General features: G+C 38.9%; 2 protein-coding genes and 1 non-coding gene across 6 annotated transcripts in view; 2 read left to right on the top strand and 1 right to left on the bottom strand.

Moving 5' to 3' along the window:
• Positions 1-140: 140 nt before the first annotated feature.
• Positions 141-213, top strand: TRNAV-AAC (transfer RNA valine (anticodon AAC)). Its single transcript has one exon. It is a non-coding gene; the product is annotated as a tRNA-Val (tRNA).
• A 771-nt stretch (positions 214-984) lies between these two features.
• On the top strand, positions 985-17,541 carry MYNN (myoneurin). Of its 4 annotated transcripts, none has more exons than XM_089330963.1 (8): positions 985-1,094; positions 2,521-2,817; positions 6,956-7,749; positions 8,445-8,604; positions 11,690-11,868; positions 12,709-12,792; positions 13,862-13,948; positions 15,964-17,541. In XM_089330963.1, exons 2-8 carry the CDS (start codon positions 2,552-2,554, stop codon positions 16,224-16,226), a joined length of 1,833 nt encoding a protein of 610 aa, XP_089187089.1. In that variant the 5' UTR covers positions 985-1,094; positions 2,521-2,551; the 3' UTR covers positions 16,227-17,541. The 4 variants fall into 4 exon arrangements, with proteins under 4 accessions (XP_089187089.1, XP_089187090.1, XP_008264687.3 ...); XM_089330964.1 differs by lacking the exon at positions 985-1,094 and adding an exon at positions 1,656-1,718 and having other exon boundaries at positions 7,522-7,749; XM_008266465.5 differs by lacking the exon at positions 985-1,094 and adding an exon at positions 1,656-1,718.
• LRRC34 (leucine rich repeat containing 34) overlaps positions 9,755-18,063 on the bottom strand; it is a 31,934-nt gene continuing 23,625 nt past the window's right edge. Inside the window, exon 11 of the mRNA XM_089330965.1 lies at positions 9,755-9,850. Coding sequence (XP_089187091.1) covers positions 9,818-9,850 — 33 coding nt within the window. The 3' untranslated portion in view covers positions 9,755-9,817. The remainder of the gene's footprint in view (positions 9,851-18,063) is intronic.

Raw genomic sequence — 18,063 nt, 5'->3', positions numbered from 1 at the left:
TGGACATGCGGTTGTTTTCACGTTTCGCGGTGTTTCTTTGCATCCTGTTAAAAATTACAACTGATTCTGCATGTTGAAACAGCCTACGTACATGTGCTGAAAGTATATCAAGGACTTCCTGAGCGCCATGGAACAGGGCAGTTTCCGTAGTGTAGTGGTTATCACGTTCGCCTAACACGCGAAAGGTCCCCGGTTCGAAACCGGGCGGAAACAATAACGTTTTCTTTCCCCTTACCTTTTTTCCCTTTCTTGATTGCTGAGAATTTGAACTTTCAAATGTTTTCACTGAAATCTTGCCATATGGAAGAAGGACCCGGATTTTAAAAACATGAGTTCGACTCAGAGTCTATCGCTGAAAGAAGCGCGCAGAAGGGCAGCTCAAACAGTATGAAAACTGTGAGCCAGTCTCCTACTACATATTCTTTGTAGTATGCCACTAGATTTTCCACAGCTTTGCCTTCTAGATCACCTTTTCCCCTAAACGCCAGGAGACCATGTTTTATTCTCTATCCTAGCTGTCCTGCTTGATAGCTAGGTCCACAAGTATTTCTGAATTAAAATTGTCGGAAAGGGTTCTGACGACAAAGGGAGCTCTCAAAATTATACTCGGAAAGATAAAAACAAGAAAGGGTGCAACTCCAGTTTTTCCTTATGAACACAACGGATGTGCATTTTATTTTAAAATGTTTCTTACCAGGAAGAGAGGAATTTATAGAAAGCAAGGGGGTGGGGGTTGTCTCAAAAGAGACAAATTGAATCCCATTTTTTTTTCAATAGTCTCTTTCGGCCACGACAAAAGACTTTTTAGCCAATCATCCCTTGGTTTTCTGATATTTACGATGTCCACAGATACGAGGGGAAAATCCACCTTTGCAAGACTTGTTTCTGATACTTCCGCATATTACCGGCCCAAGCGGTGCCTTTTTCCTCACTGTTACAAAATCTGAATAAGATGTAAATAATTGCATTAAAATTTCTCCAGTTCCAGACGCCGGCAAACCTTTTCCGGTGTAAAACCCACCTCCCTCTAATGTTGCGCATGCCCGTGTGCCCCTCTGCTTTGGGTTTCGCGCATCTCGGACTTCTGACACCAGGTAAGGGTATCCTGGAAACTCATCTCTCGTTGGCTGATGCAAACAAAACCCAGGGGATCCAAAGACCTTCCGGGTACGCAGAGGGGAAAGGGGTGATCCGTCTCCGATCAGACGAGCCCCCAGGACCGTCAGCCCGAGTACACAAAGCAGCTGTTCCCACTGGGGGGGCCCGAGGAAAGGGGGTGACGATGGGAGACGGCGAGCAACTACAAGCCCCAGCATGCAGTGCGCAGCTTGGCTGTGGGAGCGCGGCCCGGGGCGCGGCGCTCCCCGGCTTCCGTCCAGGAGCCCGGCCGAGCGCGAGGTGCCGACTGTTGGCCGGCCAGAACGCTCAGAACCAGAAAGACGAGCTGTGAGATAACCCTCAGCTGTCGGGTCCATGACGCCTGCTGTTTCGAGGCAGCCCTGGCATGCCGGGGAGTGGGGTCGCGGGGCCAGCCCGCTGGCCCCGGCTGGCGTCGGCCCTCTACCGCCCCAGAACCTCCTGCGCCGTTGCCGGACGACACACCCGGATGTGACGCCGACGTGGAGGAAGAAGGGAGAGGCGGAGCGTGGCGCGGTGACGTCCTCCCAAGATGGCGGAGAGAGAGTGAGGAAACTGTGTTCCCGCTTGGGTTGCTAGCGGTGAGTTCCGACTTCACCCCCAAGCCCACCATTCCCGCCCACCCCAAATGCAGGGCCATTGTGGGGGCGGCTCCTTGTGGTTCGAGCACGGGCCGGGGCGAAGGTGGGAAGGCTTGGGCGAAGCAGCCCCGGTGGTGGCCTTGGCCACAACCTCTGCCGTGTGAACTCGCGGGAGTGGGAGCTGGGCGGAGGACAGGGCAGGGCAGCCGAAGCCGCCAAGGCTGTCTCTTTGGTTGTCACTCTCCGATGACGCTCGATGAGGAGCGAGAGGGAGGGGAGGGGGTGTGGCCGCCTCGGAGCCAGTGACAGAGCCTTTGACAACCCGTGGCCCGGCGCATTCGCCCAGTGGCCGCCTCTCGTTTCGGAGATACCGCGGCCGGCGAAAGGGTTTGGGCGATTTGAGAGCAGATTTTTGAAACTCATGCCATGTTCGTCCCCGTGCTGTCCCAGGGAATCATTTCTAAGTGACTTAACATGCTTGTCTATTGAGGGTTCAGCTAGTGAAAAAGTGAAAATTTGCAGCCCTTGTCAGCTTCTGAAATTGTTTTCATTCATCGCCACTTATTGTGTGTCCAAAAGATTGCATTAGTGTCTCAGATGATATAGAGACGGAAAGGCGCTGATAGTGGCCTCATTCTTACCGTGTATGTTTGAGAAGGATTTTCAGGGGGGATAAATGGAGAACTAACTTTATTCTGGTTCATGGTATGGCCCCTGTCCTTTTTCACTCCTACCAATTGCTTGTGTGAATGTTTGAGTAAAACTTACGGTTGCTGATTCACTGTTTGTTTCTGTCTTTTAGATCAAGAGTAAAAGTCCATTCTGATACCAAAATGCAGTATTCGCACCACTGTGAGCACCTTTTAGAGAGACTGAACAAACAGCGGGAGGCAGGTTTCCTTTGTGACTGCACCATAGTGATTGGGGAATTCCAGTTTAAGGCTCATAGGAACGTGCTAGCGTCTTTTAGCGAGTATTTTGGTGCAATCTACAGAAGCACATCTGAAAACAATGTCTTTCTTGACCAGAGTCAGGTGAAGGCTGATGGATTTCAGAAACTCCTGGAGTTTATATACACAGGAACTTTAAATCTTGACAGGTAAAGTACACATTTTATTTCCAGTTATACTAGTCAGTAGTCTTTAGAGCTAAAGTGATTTGTATTTTTTTTTCAGTCTCTGAACTCAGTCTTCAGATATTTATGCACACTGAGCGTGTATGTGTGTGTGTCAAGATTTTATTTATTTGAAAGCCAGAGCTAGAGCGAGATCTTCATCCGCTGGTTCACTCCCCAAATGACCGAAATGGCTCCGTAGCCACAGGTCTCCCACCTGAGTGCAGGGTCCAAGGACTTGGGCCATCTTCCACTGCTTTCCCAGGTGCATTTAGCAGGGAGCTGGGTCGGAAGCAGAGCAGCCAGATCTCAAACTGGTGTCCATATGGGATGCTGGTGCCACAATCCTTGGTTCCACCCCTTATACCACAGTGCAGGCCCCTCCATGGTGTTTGTTTTAATGAAGATGTCAGTATCACTGATTTGAGATGAGCAGATATTTGATAAGTACAAAAATGGCGTTTTAAACAGTAAGATTCTGACACATCACTGAAACAAAGCCTGTGGTTTCAGTTATGTAAACTTGAGTATCAGACAAAATGAATTCTTAGTGAATGACAGTTGCCCTTTGCATTTTGGCCTTTATATTCTCCTGGTCTCCAGTCTCTCTCCCTTACGATCCTCTCCCTCTTAAACAGGGAGAAGTAAAGCATAGATGGAGAAAGAAGGAAGAGCCAACCTCTGTGCTCAGACCTTCAGTGCTCCCCTTGCCTGCCGGGTTACAGTGTTCAGGACTTAGTCCTAATCTAGTTCTGGAAGATACCTTCTTTGGAGCATAAATGGCAGCAACTCTTATCTGTTAACCTACTAGTGCCGATGCTTCTTTAAGATGCTTACTGCTGTCACTTTGTTAACAAAAAATAGATTCTGAGGATTCTGGTAGTACAGTCACTTTGCGCCTCCCCTACATAAATGAACTAGATAATTAGATTAGTAGCAATGCGTTTGCTGATTGTTGGAGATAAAAGTAACAAACACGGATCAAACTATCCCATCTGCTTTTCTCCATTTCTTAAAAAAAGTTTAACCAGGAGTAGCTTTGATAATCCTCTGACAAAAATCTGTAGGCTTTAGAATGTCAGCTAGTGCAAGATGCAGCCTCTCTGGGCCTCAGTTGCAAAAATGAGATGATACCTTGTATAGCTGTGCAGAGGCCAACCTCTAATAACTATTAGTCTCCTTCCTTTATGTTCTCTACTCTCATCTCCCCTTAAAATTTCACATTTCTTGAAGAAATATTAGAAACAAAAAAAAGAAAGAAAACTCTTGAAATTCTGCCACCCTCTGATAACTACAATTAATATTTGAAATACATTCATTCTTTCTCAGGTGATCTCTATAGGTAGACACATGCACATTTTAGCTTATCAGTGCTATCCTTTTGAAAAGGACACAGTTTTATTATAAACATTAAAGCAGCAGAACAGTAGGGCTGGTGTTGTGGTGCCATGGGTTAGGCTGACACCTTCAGTGCTAGTATTCCATATGGGTTCTGGTTTAAGACCCAGCTGTTACATTTCCAATCCAGCTCCCTGCTAATGTGCCTAGGAAAGTTTGGGCCTCTGCACCCATGTGGGAAAACTGGTGGCTGTTGCACTAATTTGGTGGGTGAATCAATTGATAGAAGATCTCTGTCTCCCCCTCTCAAATAAGTAAGTAAATCATTAAAAATAAATAAAGGAGCAGGTGCCTCTAAGAATTTAAGATACTGATAGAAAATAGCTACAAAACCAGTGAATTTTGGTTGACTTTAAATGTAATGGTTTCCCTTTTTTAGTTAATTCTGTTGGGACAGGAAGAGGGGAATCTTACATTGATTTGAAGACACTGCAGAGCACCATTCTTTGAGCCCTTGCAAAGATTCAGTGTGAAAAAGAGCCAGATCTCTGGTTAAGCCTTCTTTCCTGGCCCTGTCTTCCCTGGGGAGCTAATTGTTTGAGCCCAGCCAGAAATGTGAGAAGACTCATACCAAAATATACAACTTAGTGATTAAGAAATCAGGCAGAATAATAGATAATTAAGTGGGCTCACGGACCAGATTAGCTTGGTTAAATCTTGATTGCAATACTCTGATCTTGGACAAGTTACTTAACTTTTTGGACCTCTGATTTTTCATTTGTATATGAAATGGGGATTATTACAGATTCATGAGCATGTCCTGAGTGTTAACATGAACTAATTTTGTCAAGCATTTTAGCCACATACTTAGCAGTATGTAATTAAATGACCTTCAATGGCTGTTCAAATGACAAAAATAAGTTTGGAAGCATGATAACTTAATGCTGATAAATAAAAGCAGATCAGTTATTTAAGTAAACTATTGCTGATTGTTTCTCTTGACTGAAATTACAGGATGTCCATTAAATAGCTGGTATAAATTACTGTTTTAGTATTGAACAATTAGTGTGCAGCTTAATGCTGGTTTGTGCTGGTCTTAAAGGCTAGCGGACCTTAATACCCATTATGGAATACTAAGCACAATCACAATTTGAGACCAAAAAATCATTAAATATAGTAAGTGGTAAAGTAAAATTATGTTCTAGTAAGTCTCTCATTTTTACTGTACTCTTTAGATTGTGTAACAAAATCAATAAAAATACTTAATGTTTTTGAAGAGATCATTTTGTAAACAAGATAACATTTGGGGCATCTGTGCTATTTGCAAGGAGACATTATCTTGATTACAAAGATTCTTTGCTTTTTATTAAATATAGCCAAAGATCATAAAAAATAAGTAATTTTTTTAAAAGATTAATTTATTTATTTCAAAGTTAGAGTTACACAGAGAGACAAGAGGCAGAGAGAGAAGTCTTCCATTCACTGGTTCACTCCCCAGTTGGCCGCAAGGGCCAGAGGTGTGCTGATCCGAAGCCAGGAGCCAGGGGCTTCTTCCATATCTCCTAAGTGGGTGCAGGGTCTGCTTTCCCAGGCCATAGCAGAGAACTGGGTTGGAAGTGGAGCAGCCAAGACTTGAACTGGCACCCATATGGGATGCCAGCACTGCAGGCAGCGGCTTTACTTGCTACTCCATAGTGCTGGCCCCAATAATTTTTTTTAAATCCAGCGGATTCAGATTATATACCAAAAGTTACTTGTAATATGTTTAGGAACTTGGGATTTATTTCCCCAAAGGATAAAATATTCTCAAAACAAGTGGCTAGGTTTCAAAATTAGCCTATAAGTCTACTTAATCTAAGCTAACTAAAGAAAAAAAAAGTAATTGGTGTTAATACCAACTCAGCTAATTTTACAGCTAAGAAAATTGAAGTTTCTAGAAATGTTGATTTATCCTGATTAATTTAATTGAGTTGGTAATGTCCCAGCCAGTACTAGATTAATCAAATGAACTTTCGCTGTATTGTAAACTTCTGGAGGGCAGGGATTGTTATTTAATATCCCTTTTAGTATCACATATGGTAGATAATGTTGAACAAGATGACTTAAGCTTTCTGAATCATTCTGCTGTGACACACTCTCTAGCTAACTTGGGTTGAGTATCACCAAAAAGGTGGGAGAATTGCTCAAAGTTGCTTCACACATTCTAAAATCTGTTCCTCCAATTATGCTCTGTGGACCATCAGCATCAGCAGCACCAGGGAGTACAGTGGAAATGTACAATCTCAGGCCCCATCATCGACCTGCTGAATCTAAATCTTAACAGGATGCCAGTTGATTCTTATGCACAATAAAGTTTGAAGAGCAGGGAGAGTAGTAGGAAGCAAATTTTATTAGGCTTCCTGTTGCCAACCCAGAAAAGTTGGTTGCTCTCTGAAGAGGCCTCATAATGAATGGGAGGAGGTGATGAGGAACCAACATCTATTTCTTGGTTTTAGGCTTTTCTAAAAAACAGCCAGAAAAATGTAACATTTTGGTTCTCTCTAGTGTTGCACTGGCAGGTATAAATAGCCATTATTTTTCAGCTTTTTAAGTTCTGTAACGTTGGAGACTTGCTTAAACAGTATTTTGAATGAATGAATTTTGTAAATTGGTTGTTCTTAGTTATGCCCTTTCCAGTGATCTGCTCCATTAAGTCTTAAAGGCACTGAGCTGTGTGTGCAGCTCTATTTCAAAAAGTTTTACTCTGATGAGAATATTGTCATTTAGCCGCATTGTTTCCTTACAGTTGGAATGTTAAAGAGATTCATCAGGCTGCTGACTATCTCAAAGTGGAAGAGGTGGTCACTAAATGTAAAATAAAGATGGAAGATTTTGCTTTTATTGCTAATCCCTCTTCTACAGAGATATCTAGTATTACTGGGAACATTGAATTGAACCAACAGACTTGTCTTCTTACTCTACGAGATTATAGCAATCGAGAGAAATCAGAAGTCTCTACAGATTTAGTTCAGGCAAATCCTAAACAAGGGGCATTAGCAAAGAAGTCATCTCAAACTAAAAAGAAGAAGAAGACTTTCAACTCTCAGAAAACAGGGCCGAATAAAACCGTGCAATATCCCAGTGACATTTTAGAGAATGCATCTGTTGAATTATTCCTAGATGCAAATAAATTGTCTACATCTGTAGTAGAACAAGTTGCACAAAGAAATGATAATTCAGAACTTGAGTTGACATCAGTTGTGGAAAATACCTTTCCAGCACAAGATACTGTGCAGACTGTTACAGTGAAACGGAAACGTGGAAAGTCACAGCCAAACTGTGCCCTGAGAGAACATTCTCTGTCTAATATAGCCAGTGTCAAGAGTCCTTATGAGCTGGAGAACTCTAGGGAGGAGCTGGATGAGAGGTACTCCAAGGCCAAGCCAATGTGTAATACCTGTGGGAAGGTGTTTTCAGAAGCCAGCAGCTTGAGAAGGCACATGAGAATACATAAAGGAGTCAAACCTTACGTGTGCCACTTGTGTGGAAAGGCATTTACGCAGTGTAACCAGCTGAAAACACATGTAAGAACGCATACAGGTAAGACTGTTTTGTGGGGAGAGAAAATTGTTTCCTACTGTAATTATAATATTTTCTTATAGTACAATTATTGACTATAGAAATTTGGCATATTCTATTCATAAAAGTATTTTAGCAATGTTAGACTGTTAAAAATATATTTGTAGGTATAAATAAGTATTTTAATGGTGGTTTTATTGAAACTGGTATTTTAAGTCCTAACACATCAACTGCTACTACCACTTTCACTCAAAATAAGCATAAACTTAGTTCTAGTTTACTAAGATTTGACAGACAAAAAACTATTAAGACAGATAAAGAGAAAATACAATTAACAATTCAGGGCAGTTTTTAGATAGTGCTAACATCTCCTTGCATGCTTCCTAACTTCAACATTTACTTTATTTTGCATGTCCTCTTTGTGGTGGTGAAGGATGAGCACCATTGGTACTCTTAGATATGTACCATTTAGGATGTAATACGTATTTTCTAATTGATCACCTTTCAGTATTATGAATCGAGAAACTAATTTAATTCTACCAGTATTTTCAGTAGTCTGAAAAAAAAGATCCTATTTGCTTTTACTTTTAGCAATTAACATTTTCTGACTACCAAAGCTAGTATTGTTGATGAAACTTTTGCAAGTTTATATAGCTTATGCACCTAAAACAGAATATTTCCTTCTAAATGTAAGTTTTATTTACTTGTTCCTTTAGGTGAGAAGCCATACAAATGTGAACTGTGTGATAAAGGATTTGCTCAGAAATGCCAGTTAGTCTTCCATAGTCGCATGCATCATGGTGAGGAAAAACCCTATAAATGTGATGTATGCAATTTACAATTTGCAACTTCTAGCAATCTCAAGATTCATGCAAGGTAAAAAATGAACTGTTTTCATCTTTTATTCTTGTTAATAATCACCATTGTTCTATGAATAGACTACTGTATTCAAATTCAGGACTGTAGAGTTCTAATTGTGATTCTACTACACAGTATTCTTAGCACATTCACAACAAGAAGTCATGGTTGGAAAGGAATATAAGGAGGAAGCTACTAGGAATACAGTGATAGTGTGGTCCTCTGGTAATTAGTTTGTAGGCCATTATAAAGCTTTTCATCTTGAGACTGAGAATTATGTGATACAGTCCTGCTCGCATTTTCAGAGTATCGCTCTGGCTGCTATATTAGGAATAGATCACAGGATTGCAGGAATGGAAGCAAGGAGACCAGTTAGGAATCTATTGATAATACCCAGGTGAGAGTGATGACAGTTCAGGAAAGAGTGGTAGCAGTGGAGGATGGATATAAGTGGCAGGCTCGGCCGGCGCCGCAGCTCACTTGACTAAACCCCAGGTTCTAGTCCCGGTTGGGGTGCCGGATTCTGTCCTGGTTGCTCCTCTTCTATTCCAGCTCTCTGCTGTGGCCCGGGAAGGCAGTGGAGGACGGCCCAAGTACTTGGGCCCTGCACCCGCATGGGAGACCAGGAAGAAGCACCTGGCTCCTGGCTTCAGATCAGCGCAGCGCGCCGGCCGTAGCGGCCATTTGGGGGGTGAACCAGTGGAAAAAGGAAGATCTTTCTCTCTCTCTCTCACTGTCTAACTCTGCCCGTCAAAAAATAAATAAATAAATAAATAAATAAATAAATAAATAAGTAGCAGGCTCTGAATATATTTTAAAGGTAGAACTAACACAAGGCCAGTGCCGCAGCTCAATAGGTTAATCCTCCACCTAGCGGCGCTGGCACACCGGGTTCTAGTCCCGGTTGGGGCGCCAGATTCTGTCCCGGTTGCCCCTCTTCCAGGCCAGCTCTCTGCTGTGGCCCAGGAGTGCAGTGGAGGATGGCCCAAGTCCTTGGGCCCTGCACCCACATGGAAGACCAGGAGAAGCACCTGGCTCCTGCCATCGGATCAGCATGGTGCACCAGCCGCAGCGCGGCGGCCATTGGAGGGCGAACCAACGGCAAAAAAGAAGACCTTTCTCTCTGTCTCTCTCTCTCTCACTGTCCACTCTGCCTGTCAAAAAAAAAAAAAAAAACACCTAACACAATAAAAAAATACCAACAGCTCGGATATGAGGTCTGAAAGAAGAGTCAAAGATGATACTGAGGTTTGGGCCTGAGTACCTGAAAAGATAAAGTTGACATTAAGTAAGATGGAGAAGGTTATAAAAGAAGTTTGAGAGAGAGTACGTGCTAAATTTGAGATGAATATTAAACTTCTGAGATGTGTGCAATAAGAGATTGGTTATCTGAGTCTGGAGTTGAGGGGTTTGGTTTGAAGATATAAATTTAGCAGTCACCAGCACATGGTAGTATTTAAAGCTATAACACAGGCTGGCATGGTGGCATACTAGGCTGAGTCTTCACCTGTGGTTCCAGCATCCCATATGGGCAGCATTTCGTTTCCTGGCTGCTCCACTTCCGATCCAGCTTCCTGCTTTGGCCTGGGAAAGCAGTGGAATATGGCCCAAGTGCTTGGGCCCCTGCGCTGGCATGGGACACCCAGAAGCTCCTGGCTTTGGATCGGCACAGCTCCAGCCATTGCGGCCATTTGGGGAGTGAACCAGCAGATGGAAGACCTTTAAATAATAATAATAATAATAATAATAATAAAGCTGTAACACTAAATAAGTCTCCAAGAAAATGAATAGAAATAGATAAAAAGACTGAGTCCTGAAGCCTTATAATCTTAAGATTTTTTGGGAGATGAGCAACAACCAGCAGAGGTGACTAGCAAAGGGCAGCCAAAATAGGAGGAAATGTAGTTAAGTGGGCTGCCCTGGAATCCAAGTAAAGGAAATTGTTCCAGATGGGAGTGATTAGATCATTTGTGTAAAATTCTGATGGTGAAAGGAGGTGAAGGCTCGAATTGGTTTGGATTTAACAAAATGGGAGGTGAGTACTCTTTTGACAAAAGCATTTTTAGCAGAGACAAGTAGAGAAGCAATGGAAGTGGAACATTGAGAACGCAAATTTTTGGTAAAGTAGAGAAATGGAAGAGCAAGTGCTGTCAGGGATATTCTTTGTTATTTTCTTAAAAGATAGGAGCTATCAATGTTTGTAGGCTATGATTCAGTGGAGTGGGGAAAGATGATGTCGAGTGGGGAAAATTGTAGGAGTAATATTGAGTAATATCTGAAGTACTATACAAATCAAACTATTGGATTTAGATGAATTTTCATCCTCTTGATCAAGTTAACCTGAGGGAAGGCAAACCATATAGGTGCAGATCCTTATAAGCAGAGTTGTGATGGTAGAAATTTTCTTTTGATGAAATTTTTCTCAGTGAAATAGGAGACAAGGATATTAGCAGGAAGTAATGATGGGTGAAGGTGTGCCAGTGGTTCGTGGAGACCTGACAAGTGAGAGTGAACTAATGAACTAATGAAAATAATTGCCTGAATATTAGTGGTCCATGACAAACACATAAAGTTTATGACAGATTTTTTTTTTTATTATTTGATAAGTACAGTTACAGACAGTGAGAGAGACAGAGAAGAAAGGTCTTCCTTCCATTGGTTCACTCCCCAAATGGCCGCCGCGGCTGGCGCTGTGCCGATCCGAAGCCAGGAGCCAGGTGCTGGTCTTCCATGCAGGTGCAGGGGCCCAAGCATTTGGGCCATCCTCCACTGCCCTTCCGGGCCACAGCAGAGAGCTAGACTGGAAGAGGGGCAGCCGGGACTAGAACCCGGTGCCCATATGGGATGCTGACGCCGCAGGCAGAGGATTAACCAAGTGAGCCATGGTGCCGACCCTGAGATTTTTTTTTTTAATACATCTTAGAACCAGAACTGATATTTTGGTATTTGTTATTTTTGGCAGTGTACATTGAGAAAACTGTTAATTTTACAGTGTTGGCCTTTCAAGATGAGATGAAATAAAAATCTTTGTGAAGAATGTTTGCTATATAAATTAACCTCCAAATTTTTTTACTCACCAGAGTATAACTTTATTTATTAATAGGAAGCATAGTGGAGAGAAGCCCTATGTCTGTGATAGGTGTGGACAGAGATTTGCTCAAGCCAGCACACTGACCTATCACGTCCGTAGGCATACTGGTGAAAAGCCTTACGTGTGTGACACCTGTGGGAAGGCATTTGCTGTCTCCAGTTCTCTTATCACTCATTCTCGAAAACACACAGGTAAGAGTTTGACAAAAAGAAACTGCTAAACATAAGGAATAAAGGAAAAAGGGGAATTGGGCCTTTACCGAGATTACAGACTTTATATTTAGCTATCTGTGTTTGCACTTCTCAAAGCCATATCTATGATTTTCACATATTTATAAATTAGATATAAAAGCTAACATTTTCTAGAAAAATACAGGGTGGGTAAAATTTTTGACCTTGTAATTGATACAGATTAAAATGAGTAGAAAATTTTGATTATGTGTGAACTTGAATTGAGATATGTTTTATGACTTTAGAAGACCTCAGCGTCTTCAAGGTTCATTTCCTTTGGATGAAATTGTGGAATGATGTTAGGGATAGGGAGTGGGTTTGGATAGAACATTTATTTTACAAGTTCTTAGGAGGTTTCCTTCACAGACTTTCTGAGATCATATGCAAAGTATTAGTTTTGAAGCAAATTTGTATTGGTCAGAGATTTTCATTTTTTGTAGGTTACATTTTTTAATAGAATCATCTCTAAATACTCATTCTCCTTTGATAATATAATAGATAATAAATGAAAAAGAGTAATGATTTACATGTCTTAATCATATAAAAACTTAACTCATTACTCAGTTCACCTCTACTAGAAATTATATTTGAAGTAATAAAATTTTAATATGTGAAAAGTATCAGGTTATATGAACAGTATAAGATAACTATTAATATTCATTTGAAATTGGGTCACTAAAATCTATAAAATATAATAGAAGTTTTATAAATCATATTTTAGAACAGCTTACTTTAGATTATTTGTAATTGCTAAATATTTTATTGGTATAGTACACCACTTCGCTTTTATTTTCCATCTAGGTGAAAAACCATACATATGTGGTATTTGTGGGAAAAGTTTTATTTCCTCAGGAGAGCTCAACAAACACTTTCGATCCCATACAGGTCTGTGTTTAGGGAGAACGTATTATTTTTTGTTCTCTCTTAATTTCTTTTTATGTAAACATTGACTTTTAAACCATTATGGACTTCATGGTGTCTAGTCATACTCTACCTATAACAATATTTAATGTATAAATATCAACTTTTTATTTACGTATTTTAGGTTTTTGTTTTTTTTTTTTTTTTTTTTTTTAGTTATTGGGAATGTTAAATTTGGTCAAGAATCATACAGTTTTCCCAGGAAATGTGCCAGATAATTAATAGTTTTTAAATGCTTCGAACTAAATTGCAAAGATATTCCAACAAATGAAAAGGGATAGATAATACTAAGATCAGATTTTCTTATTAAACAATGTTTAGTATACAAGTTTTAGGAATAAATTTTAAGACATGTTCTAAGAAGTAGTTTGTAAGTAATATGAAGAAAATACTAATTATAAACAAATTTTAAAGGAAAATGTTACTTAAAGTATACTGCTCTGTTTCAAAATCCCTCCTCACAATTCTTACCTAGATTAATGAATACCTAGTAGAGATTTAATAAGTTTGTTGGAAACTTCTATTTGTATTTTCGTGCTTCTTAAATGAACAGTTCCTTATTTTAAAACAGTTATATGATTGTAGCATACTGCCAATATTTTTTAAAGAATCTTCTAATTTCAAGGTACCTGAAAGCGGAAACTATAATTAGGCGTTTTGCTTCTTCCTCTATATATTTGCCAGAATATGGCATAAATATTTCCATCAGATATTTATAGTGAATGCCATCCAGTGCAATTCACTAAGTATCTGATAGAAATAAAAGAATAAATTTGTTATAGTTGTTGTTGTTGGAAACAATTTCTTTTAATGAAGAAACTGATTTTTCCTGAAATAGGGCTTCATTTTCTGTAAGAGTGCCTATGTGTATAGGATTTTTCATGTCATTTTATTGTAACCAAATGATTAAAATAATCATTTAAAACCAAATATAAAAAGTACAATAGTTTTTACCTTATATTCTGGAACATTATATTTTTGTCTTAACTAGCAGCTTTTAAAATATTAAGGTTTTAAACTTTTTTTCCCCCAGGAGAAAGACCGTTTATCTGCGAATTATGTGGAAATTCTTATACAGATATCAAAAATTTAAAGAAGCACAAAACAAAAGTCCATTCTGGTAAATGTGATTTTTAAAATTTGTTGCTGTTATATTGGTGCTATTCATTAAAATGTTGAGATGTACATTTTAACAATTTTAGATATATATACATGAGTAAAGCAGAAATGTTCTCTGGATTTCTTTTTATATTGAGCTTCTAATAAAAAAAATTTCCTCCTTTAAAAACTTAAGAATAGTTTCAAGAATGAAGGAACATGTGAGCAAGCTGGATATCACTGCTTCCATTCTAGAGTCTGAATAACTCAGGATAAAAGGGTATCACAAACACTAGTCCTGAAATGTTTGAGAGAAAGTAGGAAAATAGGCAACCCAAAATTTTATAATACATAAAAATGAAAAGCCAGGCTATAAAATTTTAAGTCTGTTGCTTAAAATGAATCCTTGAAAAAGTTTCCCAGTGCTTACCATTTTATTTGTCATGATGATAAATAACAGTAGGCTTTTTCAGTGTATAAAGATGATATGATTGGCCAGCGCCACGGCTCACTTGGCTAATCCTCTACCTGCGGCGCCAGCACTCCGGGTTCTAATCCCGGTTGGGGCGCCGGGTTCTATCCCGGTTGCTCCTCTTCCAGTCCAGCTCTCTGCTGTGGCCCAGGAAGGCAGTGAAGGATGGCCCAAGTGCTTGGGCCCTGCACCTGCATGGGAGACCAGGAGGAAGTACCTGGCTCCTGGCTTCGGACTGGCACAGCGCGCCGGCCGGAGCAGCCATCTGGGAAGTGAACCAACAGAAGGAAGACCTTTCTCTCTGTCTCTCTCTTTCACTAACTCTGCCTGTGGGGGGGAAAAATATGATATGATATTACATCTCTTAGAGCAAACATGACATCAAAAGGATTAGGTTGGAAGCATCTGAAAACTGCAGTGAATTGTTCATTCAAGACCACTTATTAAATACTTATAAAGTACACAAATATGCAGAGAGCATGAAATTAAACAAGGCATAGTTTTGGTCCTCAAAGAGCTTACTACCAGGTATAGAAACCAAACATCTAAATTAATAACTATAAGAGATAATCTAGGACATAATAAACACAAAAATGCTGAGGAAGATAGTAAGCTTTTCTGAGGTGAGCACTGGAAAGGACTTAATTTTGGGGAACTTAAAGAGTGGAGAAGAGTTCAAAGGATGGAGATAGGGAAAGGAGGGTTCCTTCTAGGTGGAGAACATTGTGAAGAGTCACTGGGACAAGAAAGCACGGGCTGTATTCTTGACTGGTTGAACTGAAGAGTAGAAGAATATGGAGAATTATAATTTTATGGAAGTAAATTCTGTTTTGTCTGTTTAATGAGGATAGTGAAACTGAATCCATGGCAGCACATAGCAGCATGTTAAGCTACTCGAAAATCTGAAGACAGTACATCTTTTCAGTTTAAATTGCCACCAGTGGGACTGACTTAATTGAAGAGAGTTTGAAAAACTGCTTTTGTATACTAGAAACCCAGTATTTGGTTATTTAAGAAATGTATGCATGTGTTCTAAGTAATGTATTAAAAGTTAATATAACTTAAAAAGTTATAAAATGTTCAGCTACTCAGAACAGTATGAACTCATTAAAACCTCCAGTGATGATATAGAGTATTTATTATGGCATATCAGTGTTCCATACTTTGAAGGTGTTAGAGAAGTATAACTTCTCTAACAGTAATTTACCTTCAAGGAATTTATAGTCTAGTTGAGGATTTTAGGATTCAGAGTATCCTTGAGTAGAATATTAAATAGCAGTAAGAGAGATGCCAGAAGTTTATGAAACTTAACAAATGTGTGATAAAGTAAATAAGAAACAGCTCACCCTGGTCCAGAATTATTAACTGTATGTTTATAATAGAGGTGGTGCTTGAACTTAGCCTTGAGAGCCAGAATGAGTTTTAGATGATGAGGGATGAGCAAAAGAGAAACAGCTTAAGTAAAGGTATATAGGTTCAAATGTAAATCCTAGGAATGCTAAGTAGATTATCTCAGGAGTTTTGTATGTAAAGATAGCATACTTTTTTTCCCCTTTCCATTTCAGGTGCAGATAAAACTCTAGATTCCAATGTAGAGGATCATACTTTGAGTGAACAAGATTCCATACAAAAAAGTCCCTTGTCAGAAACTCTGGACGTAAAACCTTCTGATATGACTTTACCCTTGTCTCTTCCACTTGGCACTGAAGATCACCACATGCTTCTACCTGTCACAGATAACCAGTCTCCTACAGCAGATACATTGTTGAGGTCAACTGTGAATGGGTATTCAGAACCACAATTGATTTTTTTACAGCAGTTATACTGACTTTGTGAGGAATATGGAATTGCTAAGATGTCTTTGGTAAATCAAACATCTCTGGTAAGGTGCATATATTCATATTAGATTTCCATTCATTCAAGTTGTCACCATTATTTTTCATTCACTGGAGTAAAAGCAAACCTGATTCTGCATCATAACTGCAATGCTTATTTTTGATTTTTGGCTTTTATGTCTTATACATTCAGCTTTTTACAGAATGAATTATACTAGAGTAGTACTATTTTGGGTGGATAAGTTTTAATTTTAATTGCCTTAATTCCTTTTTTTATGTTGCATTTTAGAATTACCCTTCATTTACTGAAGGAGAATTTGTTGGTTTACATGATTTAGTTTGACTTGTGGGTTTTTTTATTTCCTTACCCCAAAAAATGTAGGCAAAATCCATAAGAGTAGAAGCCCAAGAGTGTTGCTGTTTGTGAACTCCATTGACCAATATATAAACTAAAAAAGTTCGTATTTCTGCCTATGAAATTTAGGTACTAAATAAGAATTGTGCTATTTCTCTATTAATATATTCCTTTAGAGGTAATTTTTCTAATGAAACAAATGTTTCTTAAAAGCTAGAAAACTGTAAATATATTTTCCTTCATTTAAAATTAGTATTCTGAAGAAAACCAACGGTCAGTACTTTTGGTTTGAGTTATTTGAGACTGTGCTTTCAAAATTTTAAATAGATACTTGATGTTTTTGTCAAAAGTTTCAGAATTTGATTGAACTTATGTTTTAATAGCTTCTAGATTACTGGAAGTGAAAATATGGTGAGTTTTGAAAATATTTTGATAAGCTCTTTTATGCCTATTATGCACTTTTTAAAATAAATATTCTAAAAAGTTTCTAGACATAAACTTTATGCATACTAGAAATCACCTGGCTTCTAAATTTGATACATTATATTCCATAAACAGTTAAGAAATTAACTTCAGTTATAAGTAAACATTTTGGGTTATCAGAAAGTCAGTTTATAAAACTTTTTTTCTATAAACTTTGGGCTTTTAAATTTTGTAAGTTAAACCACAACTTTCTGTTGTTGGTTGTCATAGTTTCACTGTGGTCCTTTTCCTTTGAAGTGAATGTAGAAATATTCGCTACCACCCTTCCCCATCCTATTTTCCACATACTAATTTATTTCACAGCCTGATCTTTGGACATTAAATTTTCAGTTCCACAAAGTCAGTCATACAGTGTTGATCAAACACCACGATGACATTATTTCTTATTTCTGCCATGCATTAGTTGTGGCTTATTTGTTTCCTGGTTTTAAACTACACTTGTAATAAAGTTAATGTGTTTTTTACTGGTATTGGTTTCAATTGTAATTTTCTTGATTTGGGGTCCAAGTCATAGAAGCTAATTAGAGAGTATAATGAAAACACTTATTTCTTATGGAGCTCTTCACTATTGCACAACACACAAAGCATTTTCAGTTTAAATTGCCACCAGTGGGACTGACTTAATTGAAGAGAGTTTGAAATACTGCTTTTGTATACTAGAAACCCAATATTTGGTTATTTAAGAAATCTATGCATGTGTTCTAAGTAATGTATTAAAAGTTAATGTAACTTAAAAAGTTATAAAATGTTCAGCTAATCTACTCTGGCTTAAATTTGATAGGAATTCATTGGAATGTGACAATTAAAGAAAATTTAAAAATTAAAATTAGAAGGCATGGCCTGTTTAAGAAGCTACTAAAATGAAAAAGTTGTGTTTAATTTGTATCTTCATTAATCCAAGCAGCTAATGAACAAAAGAAAGATGTCATAATTCTATAAGGGCAATAGTTGGCAAGGTTCCTCTAATAAAATAATTTGCATTTTGTCTTTGC

This window comes from Oryctolagus cuniculus, chromosome 4, assembly GCF_051225735.1.
Source record: "Oryctolagus cuniculus isolate XC-2025 breed Fujian yellow rabbit chromosome 4, ASM5122573v1, whole genome shotgun sequence".
NCBI classification, from domain to species: Eukaryota; Metazoa; Chordata; class Mammalia; order Lagomorpha; family Leporidae; genus Oryctolagus; species Oryctolagus cuniculus.
The sequence above is the reverse complement of the archived record's forward strand: the minus strand, read 5'-3'. Positions and strand labels throughout refer to the sequence as shown.